This window comes from Vipera berus (assembly GCF_964194415.1).
Source record: "Vipera berus genome assembly, chromosome: 2".
In the NCBI taxonomy this organism is placed as follows: domain Eukaryota; kingdom Metazoa; phylum Chordata; class Lepidosauria; order Squamata; family Viperidae; genus Vipera; species Vipera berus.
In genome coordinates, this window is record NC_138203.1 from 37,204,898 (window position 1) to 37,222,807 (window position 17,910).

General features: G+C 36.7%; 1 protein-coding gene across 1 annotated transcript in view; it reads left to right on the plus strand.

The window, feature by feature from the left end:
* Positions 1 to 297: 297 nt before the first annotated feature.
* VCAN (versican) overlaps positions 298 to 17,910 on the plus strand; it is a gene marked incomplete at its 5' end in the record, with an annotated part of 83,469 nt that continues 65,856 nt past the window's right edge. The window contains 2 exons of the mRNA XM_081321118.1: positions 298 to 358; positions 13,692 to 14,069. Coding sequence (XP_081177244.1) covers positions 298 to 358; positions 13,692 to 14,069 — 439 coding nt within the window. The remainder of the gene's footprint in view (positions 359 to 13,691; positions 14,070 to 17,910) is intronic.

Here is a 17,910-nt window from a genome sequence, read left to right on the forward strand (position 1 = left end):
GGGCCAAGTTTGAAGACCCCTGGTCTAAAACAATAGTCCTATTTTAATCTTTAGATTTTTTTGGACTTGGTTTTTTGTTTTGTTTTTGGTTTTACAAATCTGTGAATTGTGTTGGGAGGACAGAAAATGACTGACCTAAAATCACCTAGCTGGCTTTCATGCCTAAAGTGGGATTAGAACTCTCAGTCTTTTAGTTTTTAGACGGTGCTTTAGCCATTGTTAAGATATTTACTTTGATTGCTTTCTAAGGTTATGAAAATATACCTTGCGATTATTTTGTTCTATTTTTAGGTCAAAATGTTAAAACATTTCTTGTGGATGTATTGGACCTTATCCATAACATGTGCTCTCCACAAAGGTAAGAAGTTACATATTGTATATAAATATAAATATAAATGCTGACATATTGAAACTGACTTCTGGAAAAAAATGATAATTTTTGATAGTGAAAATGTATCAGTTATTCCGCAGTTATAAATTGGAGAGCTATAACATATTTCATTTATTAGTTAAATTTATATGCCATCCATCACCCAGTCAGCTTTGAGCTGAAGGTGAGACTAGAACTCATGGTCTCCTGGTTTCTAGCCTGGTACCTTGAGCACTAAAGGTTTCTCCTTTAATTACTGAAATATAAAAATAAAACTTTCTTTTTTAATTATAACCACAATTTATTCTTATTTTGCAAAATGTTTTCTCATGCAGAAGGCCTGTTGTTACAACTGTAGAATTGTGATTGTTTTACAATACTTGTTATGACTATTATTACCATTTTATATTACTAGTATTAACTACTGGATGTACTATAGTATGGAGCTATCACCGTTGATTGATAGAAAGTTTATGGTAATGGTTTTACTTCTGAGGAGGTCTAGTTATAATTCAAATTCCATTTAATTATTTTGCTGATCTCCAGATACTTTGCATACTTTGTCTATTCCATGGTTAAGTGAAACCAGAGCCACAAAGTATCCCAGAGTGATAATATGCCTAATGGAGTTATTTGTTAATACCTCCCAGCTTCCTTCCTTAATTTTCTTAAGCTTCTTTTAATTTGTAGAAAATAACTGGGAACCCCGTGTGCATCAAAGCACTAACTTCAAGAAGAAAATCTTTTTATTTCCAAAAGCACCTCAAACAGACCTCAAAGTCCAATGCTTTTTTGCCTCTGGGAAAAGGTATTTTGCAACCACAACAAACACTGGTTGTATGCGACTTACTCTAAACATGCCCATTTGCCCAAATTGGTGAAAAACATGTAACTGGTTTTAATCTAATTTTGTATAAAAGCATAGAGTTAACAGTGATTTAGTGCCACTTTGAGCAATTCTCAATTGTTCTCAACAAAGAACAATCTGTTGTGATTTAATATCATCGAACTTAGAGGAACTTGCATCCAGGATAAGAGTTAAAAAAATCTATAGATAGCAGGGCCTATGTGGTGAAGCAAAGATGTTATGATGACAATCACAGCCTGGTTATTAAAGTCCTTTCCTTTTGCATACACATGTAAAGTGGATAAATGCATGTGCAAATGAGTGGAACTTCAGTCATGCAATTATACTCATCATCTTGACTTTTTTGACCTTCCCTGTGGATGGCAGCTCCTCTGAGATTAAAAAGCTTGCTGTTGCTAAAGTTTTTTTATTTATTCCTTATTGCATCTGAGTTTTGCTATTAAGGTTCATGAGCAGTTTCTAATTGACTTTCAAGTTTTTAACAGCAGAATGAAGCTCCTTATGTGAACTGAACATTGTTTACTATACAAAGATAAGAACTATTGTGTAAGTCAATAAATCAAAGGGAAGTGTGTTGATAATAAAGCTGTACACATCATTTTATTCATATCCTTCCTTTCTTTCAATACCACAAGTTAAAGTGTTGTGGCAACTCACTGCAGAAGCATCTACTATGAATGAGCATGCATACACAGGCAGGCTGAAAAGGCCTTTGGATTGGCTGGAATGAATTTTTGGGAGGTGTAACCACTTTGACATTTAAATGACAGTATTTCTATGATTTAAGCAGCCCTATGAATTAGCAAAACTCTCGTGGATAATGTCTTTATATAGTCTAATGATTTGATAGTATTGGGTTTGATTGTTTCCTAATTATACATTGAGATACTCAACAATATGAAAACCATGCTTACAGACTGCATACATCAGCTTTTATGTAAATAGAGCTATGTGCATATGGACTTTTCATCATAATTAGTTTGATTGACAAGTTGATAGAACCACCAGGTGAAATTTGCTTTCTGTTTCTGTACATATGCATGCACAGAGCTTAAGGAAAGTAGTTTTAGATGAATCCTAGAAGTCTTAATTGTAGAGTGTGTTGCTCTTTGAAGTGTGTTTGTAGAAGATTGGTGAGTTTTAATGAATAACCAAAGAATGCAGTGAACTGCTTTCAAAGTCATGCATATGTGTGCATGGGTAATTTCATGCCTCTACATTTAGATATATATGCTATTGCTGCAGATGGAATGTACATTTGGCTAGCTTTCCATGATTTACAGTGAGAATTTAAAGAGTAACTCATCCATCACTATGCCTGATTTATGCTCCCTCCCTTTCTTATACAGTAACTCAGACTGTAAGCCATCTGTTAGAACAAAAGAGATTTTGTTAAGATTAAATTTATTGCCTTCTCTGACAAGCTCTGAGCAAGTTTTTGCAAGTACATGGAATATCTACTTTATCAATTTGTATAGAAACAGATTGATCTCAAATATAATCTTACATCTTAATATAAAGGGAGTTCCATATAGGCCATTTTTGATAGTATAGCACCACTTGAGGTGTGGCCAGTGGGTGGTTTGTAGGGAGTATTTCTTTGAAATGTATGGTAGAATATGATTCACAAAAAAGTTGAAGGGACTTGAATATATATGAGATGACACTTTAAAAACTCAACTATTTTAGAAATATGTGTTATCAGGCCATTGAAGTATAATATATGTAGGTACTTTCAAGAATAATGGCATTTCATAAACAATAAATAGGCTAAAGTGGATAAATACCTTTTGCCCTTTCTGAACAATGTATTTACAATTGATATTATTGCTGGTATTAATGATATTAATAATTCACAGATTCATGTAACAAGACCTTTTTGGTGGTGAAATGCAAGGTTTTTTTTAAAAAAGCTATTCATTATATTTTGGCATTGCTTACTGGACAGAATGTCAGAATAAGAAAGAGTCTGAAAGGCTATATATTTTTTTATATGACTTAAGCTGGTAGCATTGCTGATCTCAAAAATTAAGCAGAGGAAGACTCAGATGGGTGACCACAATGAAATTCCAGAGCTGTAGACTAGGTTGGTAAAATAAATCAGTTTTTTAAAAAATCTTGGAGGAAGTCGTCATGTATCATTTCAGTATTTGCCAAAAAGAACTATTTGTGTAGACACCAATGAGCTGATTTTGAAGGAGGCTTCATCTATGCCTTATGATTTTTATATTTTTCTACTTGTCTAAGTTTTGGTTTTTTTATAGCAAATTTTTTGAGATTGGATTAAGATTTAGCTACAGAACAATTTAGAATTTTGCTAACAATTCAGCACTTCAAAAAGGCAGTGTGAGACCTGCTGATTGATTTCTTTTTAAAAAATTTGGACAATCAATAACAGATCTGGCTTCCTCTTCCATTTGGTAAATCATATCTTTATTTAAGGGACATGCTCAGACATAGGCAGACTGAATCCACATTCCATGATAATTTTTTTTAATGACAGTTTTAAACTAAACAATATTAACATAAGAATCACCTGGAAGTTACCTGACCAGGGTATTTAAGACTTTGATGGATTGGTTTGAATATCCCTCCTTGGAAATTATTCCTTCCATTATGAAGCCTCTCTTTGAAAAAAAAATCTCTGTTTTGTCTTTGAGAGGCTGGTAGAGAATTAAGATTTTTAATAATTTGAGGTAGCTAACTTTGCTTAGTAACATTCAGTTTTGTTTTAAGGTCAATGACCTTTATTTTAATGCATGTCTGCTAGATGTTTAATACATTACTGGTTTGGGAATTGCAGTTGTTTTAGTTAGAGAAGATTCTTACTTATGTGCAAACTGTCTTTAAGGAAAAGAAACGCTGAAGGAAAGACCTATCTTTCCTTAAAAGTGGAGCTATTGGATTACAGTGTTATATGTTCAAGCTGAGATTTTGTAATTGTAAATCATATGAATAGTGTCAGCATATCTTTCCCAGAAATATATAATGGTGGTGATGGTCTGGCCGCTTATCCTATCTTGTAGGAAGTACAATACAAGTGCCTCTCAATTGTCATATATTTCATTCTTTTCTATTATTTATACAGGTAGTCCTCTACTTATGAATTTTGATTATATGACCATAGGGATGCTGCAACAGTCATAACTGTAAAAAATGGTCATAAGGTATTTTTTCCAATGTTCTTGTAACTTTGAACAGTTGCTAAATGAAAGTTTGTAAATTGAGGACTATCTGTATTTAGTTTTTCAAATAAATATTAATGTTAAAGATGATCACAAAGTCTACACAATAATATAATTTAAACATTAATAAAAGTTTGTAACATGTTAAAATCACAAGCATAAAACAAAAACAGAGAATAAGAGAGAGAAGCTATGTCTCTAGCTCCCTCTTATGGCCGTTGGAAAAACAGCGTTGGCCAATCATCACACATTTAAAGTGATACAATACAGTTTCTATTACTACAATACAATCATAGTTTATATATATTGCCAGCCCAACCAGTTAGGCCATAGTCATCTACCTAACAGTACAGATAGACTTATGTTCTGCATGCTATACTAATACAGTTTGATCTGACATTGGTATAGTGGGCTGAGTAGCCAAAGTAATGATAAACACACTGCTGGTCATACTTGAAACCTGTTCCATCTGAATTCAATAGGTTGTTTCTACACTAAGGTCACAACTTAGTGCAAGCTAAACTTTCTAAGGGAAAGCTTTTTTTCCTTTCAATCCTTAGTGTGTTGGTATACAGTATACTTCAAAAGGAAACAGCACATTTTTAGAAATAAGGATACAATGTTTAAAAGTATTAGTTTCGCGTAATAAAGGCTAGAGATATGAGACCTCCTATAAAGGGGAGCTGGAATTCTGGTTAACATCAGAAGGAATATGGTGATAAAAATTCTGTTCCTGATTTTTAGGACATGGGATGTAAAGTACATACAGCTTTTTTCTGGATTGCCTGGATATAGAACTATCTCTGTTTAAATTAAACTACACAGCTGTTTCAATTGCCTAGAAAGTGAATACATAGGCCTTTTTGGAAAAGGATTAGATCAGGGGTGTCAAATGCCAGCCCATGGGCCAGATGCGTCACGCGGAAGCCATGCCTACCCAAGCTCCAGCAAGGGGAAAAAGTCACAATACGTCGTGACATGTCACTTGACGTGGCAGGTTTGACACCCCTGGAATAGATGTTCAAGAAATTCTTGTTCTAAGGCAGGGGTATCAAACTGCTGGCCTGTGGGCTAGATGCGTCATGCCAAAACTGCACCCACCCCATTGCCAGCAATGGAAAAAAAGTTGCGATACATTGCGACACATTGCGAGTTTGACACCCCTGTTCTAAGGTGTATTCTATCTGTGCATACTAACTAAAGCAGTGTTTTTCAAGCTTTCCTTTTCCTTCACAGCAAAAACAAACAAACAAAAGCCCCAAAATAAAATAAAATGAAATAAAGAGGCTAATAATAATAATAATAATAATAAGAAGAAGTTGGAAGGGACCTTGGAGGTCATCTAGTCCAACCCCTTGAGAACACAGGCCATCCTCGACTTACGACCGTTCGTGTAGCGACCGTGGGGAGGTCCAACGGTGCGGAAAACGGTGGAGTGCCTCGTGATTTTTTTCATGAAACAAGTGTGCCTTTGCCCAAAAAAGGTTGAAAAACACTGAACTAAAGAACTATAATCAGAGGGAATTCATAGTTGAAAACTAAGAGCTTTGGCACTTCACTTTATCCTATCAGCATGTACTGCAGCACTGACACATAACATATAAATGGAAAAATAATTCAGGAAATAAGTCTGATACAATGATATCTTTAAAATTGGAGTAGTTGTGTGGATAGCTATCAGACATTATTTGCAGCTATTTTTTAGTGACTATCGCTCAAGATGAAAAATTAATTACAACAATGATTCCCGTAAGGTAAATTCATAAATATCATTGGGACGTCTTAGGGTTATATACTGTACTTGTCAATTTTTCTTTGTCTATAGGTATGGAGCACTAGAACATAAGGATGCTGTTCAAAACGTCAGCCATAGGAAGGCAAGCGAGGCAAATGGTGTCCCTGCATTATGACATTAGCATGCAGATTATGTGATTTAGATAGTAGCATTAGACATCAGTATGTAATTGTTCCATTTATGAGATTTGTTCCCATTTTTATGTTATTTTTTTTCTTGCTGCTGACAGTGTTTTATTAGATTAACAATTTATTTGGTTCAGCATCTTGCTCCTATATTGGCTTATAAAAGGGTGTAAGAGCAGTAGCATTTTTCTGCTTTCATTCCCAATGACTACTAGTTTAGAAATATTACTGGCTCTAGACTTGACATTAGTTAATAGCTACCAAAGCCTGAAAGCATGAACTTGATTAATGCCCATTTGAGCTGGTTGTCATTTTTTCATGGCAATGGTTTAGCACTAGTACAGAGAAAAAATTTTCTTTTAATTTGCTCCTTCATTGCTTATTTTGTAAAACTGTTAACCCTTTTCTGCTTACTTTTTTAAAAAAACACCATCTTTCCCCAGCATCAGTAGTCTCGAAATGTAGAACTTCATAATCTCATAAATAGATTATTTGAAGCTAGAAATGCAAGATTATTTAAAATTCAGATCAATGTATGTGGCTCAGGGTAGATGAATAAGAAAGGTTCTTTGACCTTGATGTTAATCAGATCAAGCAACGCAAATTACGCTGATGACAGACAGTTCTTTAGTTCTGAATCATATTAATCAACAGTCATTGGATATTTCTTCTTCATCATCAGCAATTATTGTTGGGTTGTCCTCCTCCCTTGTGTTTTTTCCCCCTCATTTGATATTTCCATGTAGGTTAAAAGTCAGAGCCCATAACTGCTGATTATATGTCAGTGGTCCAGATATAAGTAAACTTGCATCTTATAAAAATGTTCTTTATAATCCAAGGGAAAAATCTGCTGAGGCTCCTAACTCTTGTCTCTTATGCAGTCATTTTCAGTAGCTTCAATTATTAATTCACACTCCGATGGAGCAATTTCCTTGCAGACCTGCTGTTAAATGAGCTTTCTGCAGTGGTCTGGCTTTCCAAGGTTACCTTTCAGACCAGTCAGAGTGATTTTACTTCCTCAGCTTCTGATCTATTGTTATCAGTGTTTCCACTTGCCTTGGATATTATTTTAGCATGAATTGATATTATTTTAGCCTGATTAGATATTATTTTAGCATGATTTCAAATGACTGAAATAGTAGCTTTCTGGCTCTCAGAAAGCATTTCACTTAGCCTGTCAGCAGCTCCTGTTGAACAGAAGCAGTTCAATTAACTGTGTTCCCTATATTCTTATTTCCTACTCTTGTAGTCCTTGACTTACAACCAGTTGTTTAATGACAGTTCAATTTTACAGCGGTTCTTAGAAAAAGTGACTTATGACCCATTCTCAAAAGTTACGACTGCTGCATTATCCTCCACAATAACTGATCACAGTTTCGGCACTTGGCAACCCGCTCACATGCTTGCAGCGTCTTGCAGTCACATAATTGTGATTTGTGACCTTCCCAGCTTGTTCCCAACAAGTTAAGTCAATTGGATTCATTTAAAGACTGTATGATTCGCTTAACAAGCATGTGATTCTTTAAGACTATGGTAATATACAACTGGCTACAGTCATATAATGGTGACTTGTTTAATAACACCATCATGTAGTGACTGAATTTCTAGTTCCAGTGGTCATAATTCCAGTAGTCATAACTTGAGGAGAATTTATATGCTCTAGAGCAGTGTTTTTCAACCTTTTTTGGGCAAAGGCACACTTGTTTCATGAAAAAAATCACGAGGCACTCCACCGTTTTCCTCACCGTTGGACCTCCCCACGGTCGCTACACGAACGGTCGTAAGTCGAGGATGGCCTGTGTTCTCAAGGGGTTGGACTAGATGACCTCCAAGGTCCCTTCCAACTTCTTCTTATTATTATTATTATTAGCCTCTTTATTTCATTTTATTTTATTTTGGGGCTTTTGTTTGTTTGTTTTTGCTGTGAAGGAAAAGGAAAGCTTGCATTTCTTTTTAATTTATCTTTCTGTATTTTCTTTTTTCTCTTCTTTTCTTCCTTCCTTCCTTCCCTCCCTCTCTTTTCTTTCTTTATCTTCCTTCCTGCCTTTCTCTCTCCCACTTTCTTTCCCTCCCTCTCTCAATTTCTTGCTTTCTACTTCTTGTGGAAACTGGAAGCTACTTGCATTTCTTTTTAATTTTTCTTCCTGCTTTTTTTCCTTCCTTCCTTCCTCCCTTCCTCTCTCTCTCTCTTTCTTTTCTATTCTCCTTTTTTTTCTTTCTCCCTCCCTTTTCCCCTTCCCCCTTTCTCCTTTTTTCCCTTCCTTTTTTCTTTCTTTCTCACCTTTACCATCAAAAGCATTTCACTCCAGAGGGGGCGGGGGAAACCCCAAAGGTTTTTAATTGCTTTGGTCCAAAGGACATTTTATTATGCAACGCATCAAAAGGACAGGTTAAAAAAAAATCAGCCGTGTAATTTTTCAGACGCAAGCGAAGCCTCCAAGAGCGAAGCGGTCAGATCCCTCTATTTCGGGCTGGGGCGAGGGGTCATGGCGAGCAAAGAAAGCGGAGCCAGGCAGCCGACCAGGCGGGAGTCTCGCATCCTCAGCCGCGCGGGGAGTAAGGAGTAAGTGGCGCGTGCTGGGGAAGAAGAGCTTTTTCGAACGTTGCAGGCAACCAACCACGCGACAGCTCAGGCGAGCTGGGCTAGCCGCCCGTCCGTCCTCTTCCGATAAACGAGCCGGTCGCCTCTCCCCAGCTTCTCTCTCTTCAGCAAGAGACCTTCCGAAGCCAGAGAAGGGGGCGGAGCTACGCTGCCGTGGAGCCCTGGTGCCTAGAGAGGTCGAGCCCACTTCTTTTCCCGGGCTTTTGCTTCCAGCGAAGTAGGGCCGTCAGCTTAGCCAAGGCTCCGGTGACCAGCGCTCCCCGCCAGAGAGTCTTGCAGCGCCGCTCCGCCCGCGGCTGTTCCTCCTCCTCCTCCTCCTCTCACCGCTGTCTCCTAGGTCAGTGTTTTTTCAATTTTTCCCACGGCACACCAGGCAACATCTCGCGGCACACTAGTGTGCCGCGGAACAGTGGTTGAAAAACACTGCTCTAGAGTCCCCATGATGTAATTTTGCAAGCTTTGGCTTTCTCTTTTCTCCTCCAGGACCTGCCAGGGAATCTCCTTTGACATGTGTTTTGGTGTGATGCAGATATACAACCATTTTCTGGGTAAAAAGGGACTATTCTGATGTTACCTTGCTTCCTCAACACACTTTCATTTGGAGAGATATCATTTACAGTTAATACAGATTCATTTTGAGATTAATGGCTTTAATTAAAAATTTGATATAGTTTAAGATTCCAACTTGCCCATGATCATGAGGAGAAGCTTGTCTGGATTCCCACATATATTTTTTAATCATGTATTCTGCACATTATGCTCCTATTATTGCTTTTCATTCCAAAGGGAAGCTGTAGAGTTACATTTAGTGACAGTGTTTTTAAATAGCACAGGTCAGACATCACGTCACCTAAGCTGGGAAGAAGTAGAACCTGCTTATTCCTTCCTTCCTTCCTTCCTTCCTTCCTTCCTTCCTTCCTTCCTTCCTTCCTTCCTTCCTTCCTTCCTTCCTTCCTTCCTTCCTTCCTTCCTTCCTTCCTTCCTTCCTTCCATCCATCCATCCATCCATCCATCCATCCTTGTTCTGCCTATCCTCTACAGAATTGGTCTTCCATTTTTCTCAGACCAACATCTTACAATGTTAGAAAAGTGCTTATTACTAACACTACAGACTGGCCATATTAGGGATAATAGATCTGGACTGCAGAACTGGACAACCCTAGCAACAAAATGGCTGCTGAGTGATGGTGCTGTTTTTGCAGATCATATCTGGCAGAAGGAGGCAGCTGCTAAGAGGAATTGAAGGGACAAAGCTCCATGTTATGTAACAGGCAATTGTATTATGATATTATGTCACATTATGTTTAATCATGTCAGTTATCATTAAACATTGTGAGTCATATATGACCCTGCAACCTTCAAATGCAGTGTAAATTACTATTCTGTTGCTAGTATTAAAATATGACTCGGTTTGCGATGTTTTTCCTGTTCTTGGAGAAGACAATATGTTACCCTTCACTTAAACAAGTATTTTGGGACAGCATAATCTGGCAAAGCTACAAGGGAAGAAGATGTCAAAAAAGTTAAAAAAAAGGTGACTGACTACTGCATGATTATAGCCATCATTTTGACTTTTTTTGACACCCTCCAACAATGGATGCCATGTGCATAACTTTGCAGTATCTTTCCTCATTCATTGGGTGGAAGATTCATAGTAACTTTCTTTTAATTCCCTTCCTCAACATTTAATATATATGAATAAATATTCTTTTAATTAATCAATGTATTAGTCTAATAAAAGTTATATTTCTCATGTATTCTGTATTTCTAAGCATAGAATTAAAAAAAGAAAAGAAATAATGTTCGCAAATAAGCAGTGTTCATTTTGTGCTGTAGTCAGGAATTATTTATAGATATGTATGTTTCTCAATTATTCTCAATTAATTAAAAGAAAAGGGCAGAGACTGCTTTTATATCTTAATCTGCCAAACCACATTGAATAAATTCATGAGGGATTAAGGATTGGTAGATCTAGCAAATATGTAGTTCCTGTTCCAGATGCACAGCAAGCAGGTTATATGAACAGTAGCCAGCGCTATCCTTAGCCATATACTAATATTGGATGGAAACAGTCTACTGTAAAGTGTTTGCAGCTGCAGAGATATAAATGATGGTAAAAGTTCTTTAATCGTGTAGGAACCATCCATAAATTTTATTTTTCCCCTCCTTCCTTCCTTCCAAACTACTGAGGAATATTTTATTTGAGTGATACGTTAAGCCCTGAGGTTAGAAAGGAAATAATTAAAAGGGAACAACTGGCTGTCTGAAATATTTTTCTGAAAAGAAAGAAAACGTTCCTTTTTTCCTAGGATACATGGTAAATATGAATTAACTCTTGCATAGAATTACTCCATCATTTATTTTGCTGTAACATAAACCAACTCTTGGTCCATAGATCTTACCGGCTAATTTTTTTTCACTTGCTTTTGGCAAATGTCCTTCACGCCTTACATTTAATATTGGATTTATGCGACAGGATAAATGGAATGGATTTTTACCAAGCCAGCTGTTCAGAGTGAAGAAAAAGCCAAATGATAAATTTTTATTGGGATCATTGAATTCCAATGGTCTTCTCTTATGTTGAAATCACGAAGGAGAGTTAGATCTTGCCATGATTAAAGTATACACAAGAGTTCTGCACAGATTAGTTCCAAACATGCACCTAAACCTTCCATTAGAAACATGCTGGCAACATGAACGGGATTATTTCTCATATGGAATCTCTATGCATATCATTAGCATTAGCCCTTTTAAAGGAGGCTTAAAGAGAATCAGATATGATTGAGCAGAATATAATATAAATATATTATATTCTTCCACTATGTGTTGGAGTAATTTAATCTATTTAAATGAATGCGGCCAGGAAACACCAATTAATACATTTTTAAAATTCCTTTGTATAGAAGCATCCCATATAAAGAAACTGGAAGTTTCCATTGTTAATATAATGATACTTTTTTAACTTAGAAATTTATGTGATTAGGTTCACCATGCAAAATGAACTTGGAACTGCCTTGTTTTGCCCTTGCAGTGATGTGATGATGCCACTAGAGCACGGCTTAAACTTTGGGTCAGGGAATCAGCAAGTTAAACTCAAAATAGATCTATGAAACCTGTAAGAGGTTATTTTAGGGCTTCCTTGATTTTTAAAATAGGGGAGAAAGTCATAAATTAGAAACTCTCATTTTGCCACTGAATTTTGCCATTAGAATCTTCAAAAATCCCAGAAACAACAACAAAATGCCTGGAATTGATGGGTGGGCAGGGTTGGGTAAGGGGAATAATACAACCTGGGGATTGCCCAGCCCTGATCTACTTCAGTGACTGCTTAAAGCAGACATGTCAAACACAAGGCCCGGGGGCCAGATCCGGCCCGCGAAGTGGTTTCATGCGGCCCGCGAAACCATCCTGGAAAAAGTGAGGGAACGGCCCCCACTGCCTTGGCCCTGGCCCAGAGACCCTCCTTCTGCCAGAGACCCTCAGATCTGTCCCACTCCTGCCCAGGCCCCCATAGGCACCCTTGATGCGAACGATGTAGAGCTGGCCATGCCCACCCAGTAGGCCATACGCACTCTAGCCACGCCCACCCAGTAGGCCACGCCCACCCAGGCCACACCCACCCGGCCCCTTGAGGGCAACCGCAATGCTGATGCGGCCCTCAATGAAATTGAGTTTGACACCCCTGGCTTAAAGTAAAGCTATATGGGCAGTTCTCTTCATGATACACCATTTGGATAAGCTTGTCCATTTGCAGTTCAAGCATTCTATCAGGATACCAATAAAAATCTTTTCCCTTGCTAAAGAGTGGATGTGTTTCGAGTGGCAGTGACTATGTTGTTGTTAGCTGCGAAGTCATGTGCGACCCATCGCGACCCTATGGACAACGTTCCTCCAGGCCTTCCTGTCCTCTACCATCTTCTGGAGTCCATTTAAGCTCACACCTACTGCTTCAGTGACTCCATCCAGCCACTATAGTGACTATAGCTATGGGAAAAGTTTAAGGGAAGGTCTTTAGTCATGTAATCTTTTCTTTTTTAAATGTATATTAAAATAAATGTTGGCCATTCTCATGGTACGATTTTTAAAGAAAAAAATGGTGAGGTTGTACAAGGGAGTCCTCAACTACAACTGGGGCCAGCATTTCTGTCATAAGTCAAGTCAGAGTCAATTTTATGACTATGGTTGCTATTAAGCACATCTAACTTTCCCAGTTGGAAATCAGCAAAAGAGAATAGCAAATCATGACCATGTGACTGCAGGCGTCGGCAACCAGTCTTAAATGCAAGCCAGGTGCCAACTGCCTGAACTGTGATTAGGCAATGACAGATTGTAGGTGTGAGTACAGGTTGTAAGTCACTTTTTCCAAACCCTGACTTTGAACTATTGTTAAACAATCACAAGTCAAGGACTACCTGCACATATTCTGCTTGCCATCTCCAGAACTCCATTATCAGTTTGAATATTCTTTGTTGAATGTTGACTTCATCTCATCCTAGAAAAGTTTTGAAATGTGATTTGAACCCGTGCTTAGAATCAAAGGTGTATTTTCCTGAAACCTTCATAATCTTACATTTATTTATGATTTTAAGTTTATAATGATAAAATCAGAATTTCATGTCTATAATTTCTTTCTCACTTACACTGCTTTGAGTTGCAAAGAGAAAGGCTAATCTTACTATCCCTGCTTTGTGCATTGAATGTCAATCAACTTTCACTAGCTCAGTTATACACTGTTATTTCTTTCAGTTAAAGTGGAGAAAAGTCCACCAGTGAAAGGCTCACTCTCTGGAAGAGCTTCCCTCCCATGCTTTTTTTCAACTCTGCCGACTTTGCCTCCAAGCTATCACAACATAAGTGAGTTTCTCCGGATTAAGTGGTCAAAGATTGAACAGGACAAAGGTGGAAAAGATCTCAAAGAAACTACAGTATTGGTGGCCCAGAATGGGAATATAAAGATTGGACAAGGCTACAAGGGAAGAGTGTCAGTTCCAAGCCATCCAGAAGACATTGGTGATGCATCATTAACTATGGTGAAGTTACGTGCAAGTGATGCTGGGATTTATCGCTGTGATGTAATGTATGGAATTGAAGATACCCAAGACATTGTTTCACTGGCAGTTGATGGTGAGAATTCCATTTACCATACTATTGCATTACTTTGTGAAATTTAAATTACAGTTATCAAATAAAAATGAATTGAAATTTTAATATTCACCACAGAGAAATACTAATTTGGCAGCAATATTTTATGCCATTTTTCTTTCTCATGGTTTTACTTAGGGTCAGTAAGAATATGATTTATCAGACCTTTCCCTCTGCTGTCTTTGAGGACTTCCATTAAGTCCAATTGGCATAGTCAGTAGAAATTATGTATATCCCTTGTTATGTTTCCTGTTTAGATGCATTGAATCTCAAAGCTAATTTCTTTCCCATCTTCACCAATTAAGAGAGCAGCTTAAATCAACCATGCCCTCCCATGAGTTGCAACAGTTAATCTGGCCTTCAAACGTTAAAATAACTGTCCTTTGGAAACTCAAGACTTTCAGGACAACTTCAAAAGATTTGTGCAGGTCTAGACTGCCAGGGGGTGGCAGGTGACATCTTTATGTATAGCTTTTCTTTTCTTTTTTACAACCTCATTAAGTCAGAATGTCAGCAATATATCAACCTTTCTGTGTCTCCCTGACAAATATAAGGAGATGGGCTGTTTTCATGGAAATCTGGCTCCTTGTATTTGAATTAGCAGCACGTGGGAAAGATTAAGTAGCAAAAAGAGAAAATGGATATTGGAAAAGGGAGACAGAAGATAAAAAGCAAATATCTCCCTTTTTTCAATTTGGGAAAAGTCCTTTGTTGCTGATTGTTTCCTTATTTTCTTTATATGCTGCTAAAATAGGGATAATTAGCCCATAGGAATTTTTAAAATGTGATTTAGTGCATAGACATTCTGTGTCATTTTTAAACTATTTATAAAAGTTTGAAATGTGTACTTCTTTACTTTTATGCTGAGAAAACAATTTAACTTAGAGGTGCATAGTGCTAAACACTTGATATGAAGTCTGTATTCAAAATATTGTTGCTAATGAATCAATCTCTTTTTTTCTTTGTGTGTTCCATGTTTAGTTCCTCTTTCCTTTCTCAATAGATTACTTTTTTCCTTCTTATTCCAAATCTGCTAAACTTGAATCTCCATGATATGCTTCTGTGTACTGACCATCTCCTGCATATGTTATAGTCATCTATTTCTTCTGTCTCCATTTTCTATCTCAATTTATCTTTCTTTAACTTCCTTTGCACTATGAACCATCTTTAGATTTTTATGCGTTCATATCATGTTTCTTTTGGAATCACATTATTCTATAAGTGCAAAAGATTCTCACCTTGAATATTTGTACAATGAACAGAACATCTCTATTGCTTTCCAAGGACATAAATTTCTTTGCATTCTCCATTTTATCTTCTGTGAAACATCCATCCTATCTGTTGCTCCTTTTTATCTTTTTATCAATAAATTGAAGATGCGTATATATTGTAGATCCTGCTTGGAAGATGTGTAAAGGATCTAAGACATTTAGACATCAAATGAATAGGAGCCAATGATGCAATACATCTGCTGAAAATGCTGTATTACTGCACTCATGGTGCTAATTTGATATATTTGCACTTTATGTGAAGCCAACATTTGGTGGAGACTTTGAACTTTGTGGAAGGGAGCTCTTATGAAAGGATAAATACAGGGAAGTTCTTTAAAAGAGCCTTGGTGGAGCAGTGGGCTAATGCCTCCTTAAGTAACACCAGCTGCCTGCAACTAGTGCAGGTTCGCATCCCACCAGGCTCAAGGTTGACTCAGCCTTCCATCCTTCCGAGGTAGGTAAAATGAGGACCCAGATTGTTGGGGGCAATAAGCTGACTTTGTAAAAATGCCGCTTGGGGCCCCCCCTGAAAGCCCTAATAAGCAGGCATATACATAGAATGAAGGCTATTGCTAAGCACATTGATTTGTGCTTAGATTGTAAGCCGCCCTGAGTCTTCGGAGAAGGGCGGGATATAAATGGGATTAAATAAATAATATGTTACCTGCTGCTAAGAGATGGATTGTCAGAAGCCACTTTGTACATCAATAAAGCAGAGTTCAACCCAATCAATCAATCAATCAATCAATATAAATAAATAAATAAATAAATAAATAAATAAATAAATAAATAAATAAATAAATAAATGTTTTCATGACATGAATATAGAGATTAGAATTGCTTGATTTTATAGATCAGCCAACTTTTAGGGCTACTGCCTAAACATATTTGGGATTCCATTCTCAAATTTCCATTGAATTCATATGCCTTCAGCACTTTTTCCTCAAAAAATGCAAAAGGATGAAGGGGAGTTTATGCTGAGTGAGAAATCCATTATCTGATTACTGCATATCAGAAAATTATGTCTGTTATCCTAGGAGTCACAAGTTTGTAATCTAAAAATGCATAATTAAAAAAGACCATCTCCAATTAAAACCAAACTCAGGTACTAACTTTTCTTACCAATCAAAAGATTACCAGATTTTTTTCTTTTATAATGAAGAGAAGCTAAGAGAAAAAAGCTGGCATGGTTTGTCCAGAAATTTCAAAAGCTGGAAACAGACACACGTTCTTGTATTTATGTTAAATGTACTTGTCCCATGGTGGTGGGGATCATAAAGTCTTTAAATCATCTGAGTTAATAGGGAATTTTAGGCCATAGCAAACACTAGTTAGCTACTGGAAATGTTTCAACAATTCTTCCTACCATATATCCTTATGGGATTTATCCTACAGTACTTCTAATATAAACAAGTTTAATGTACTGGACAGTTCTAAATCTAGTAGTATTAAGACACAGGAATAGGCTGAATCACTTTTATATGTGATCAGCAAACTTTGAATTGCTACATTATCATTGCAAATTTTGAGGGCTGCTACGTAATTTGCAATGATAATATAGCAATTTAAAGTTTGCTAATCACATATAAAAGTGATTCAGCCTATTCCTGTGTCTTAATACTACTATTAATGATGACTGTAGCAGTTTAATATTTGGCAACATTGCCAAATCTAAAAATATGAAGACATTTTTTCTGAAGTCTTTCAAGAAGTAAGTAAGTAAGTTTTGGTAGCCTCGTAAGGTTTCAACAACTTTTTAAAATTTTTTAGTGACAGCACTTACTTGAAGTACCTTCATGGGCACCAGGGATTCCTGGATAACAGAATAAAAACAGTTGTTTTAATCAAACTTTAAGCCTTTTTATCACTTTCTGTTATCACAGTATCAAACTGCTGAATATTTATTTAAAAATAAACTTACCAAATTGCTAAAATGAGTGAAATTTATACTTAAATATATGTGCTTATGATTTATCAAGATATAATTTATCAAAATATAAAGTGTTTCCATTTTTTATATTTAATTCTTTGTTTTCCTGTTGCAATGCTTTACACTTTATTTTTGATTTTAAAAAGATAGATCCTTTGAAATGACCTTGTCTTGTGATGATTGAGAAAGGAAAAAAACCCCATTGTTCTAATTAATCTGTCTATACAGCTGTGAAGATCTCTGAACTTAGTTTGCAACAACCTGTGAATTTGTGAGAAGAAATAAGTCATGAAACTAAATCAGGTTATTACATTTTAAGAAAAATAAAGAAGTATGCTGGGTAGATCAATAGCTTCATCTATTTACGACTAAAGTGCATTTGAAACCATTTTCCAGTTCATTAACTGAGACAGGAAATGTTATGGTCTATTGTGTCCAAGTAGCTGACACTAGGCTTGGTGAGAATGGATCAAGCTCTTTTATTGCTGGAGTGAATCTGGGACCCACTGAGTCTAAAACCTTCAAACTTTAGTGACACAAAGCTTGTGTCTTGCAAAGAAGTCACTTGAAAGAGTTATGGCATAGTTGCAGGTATACATACCGTATTTCAATACAAAAAATA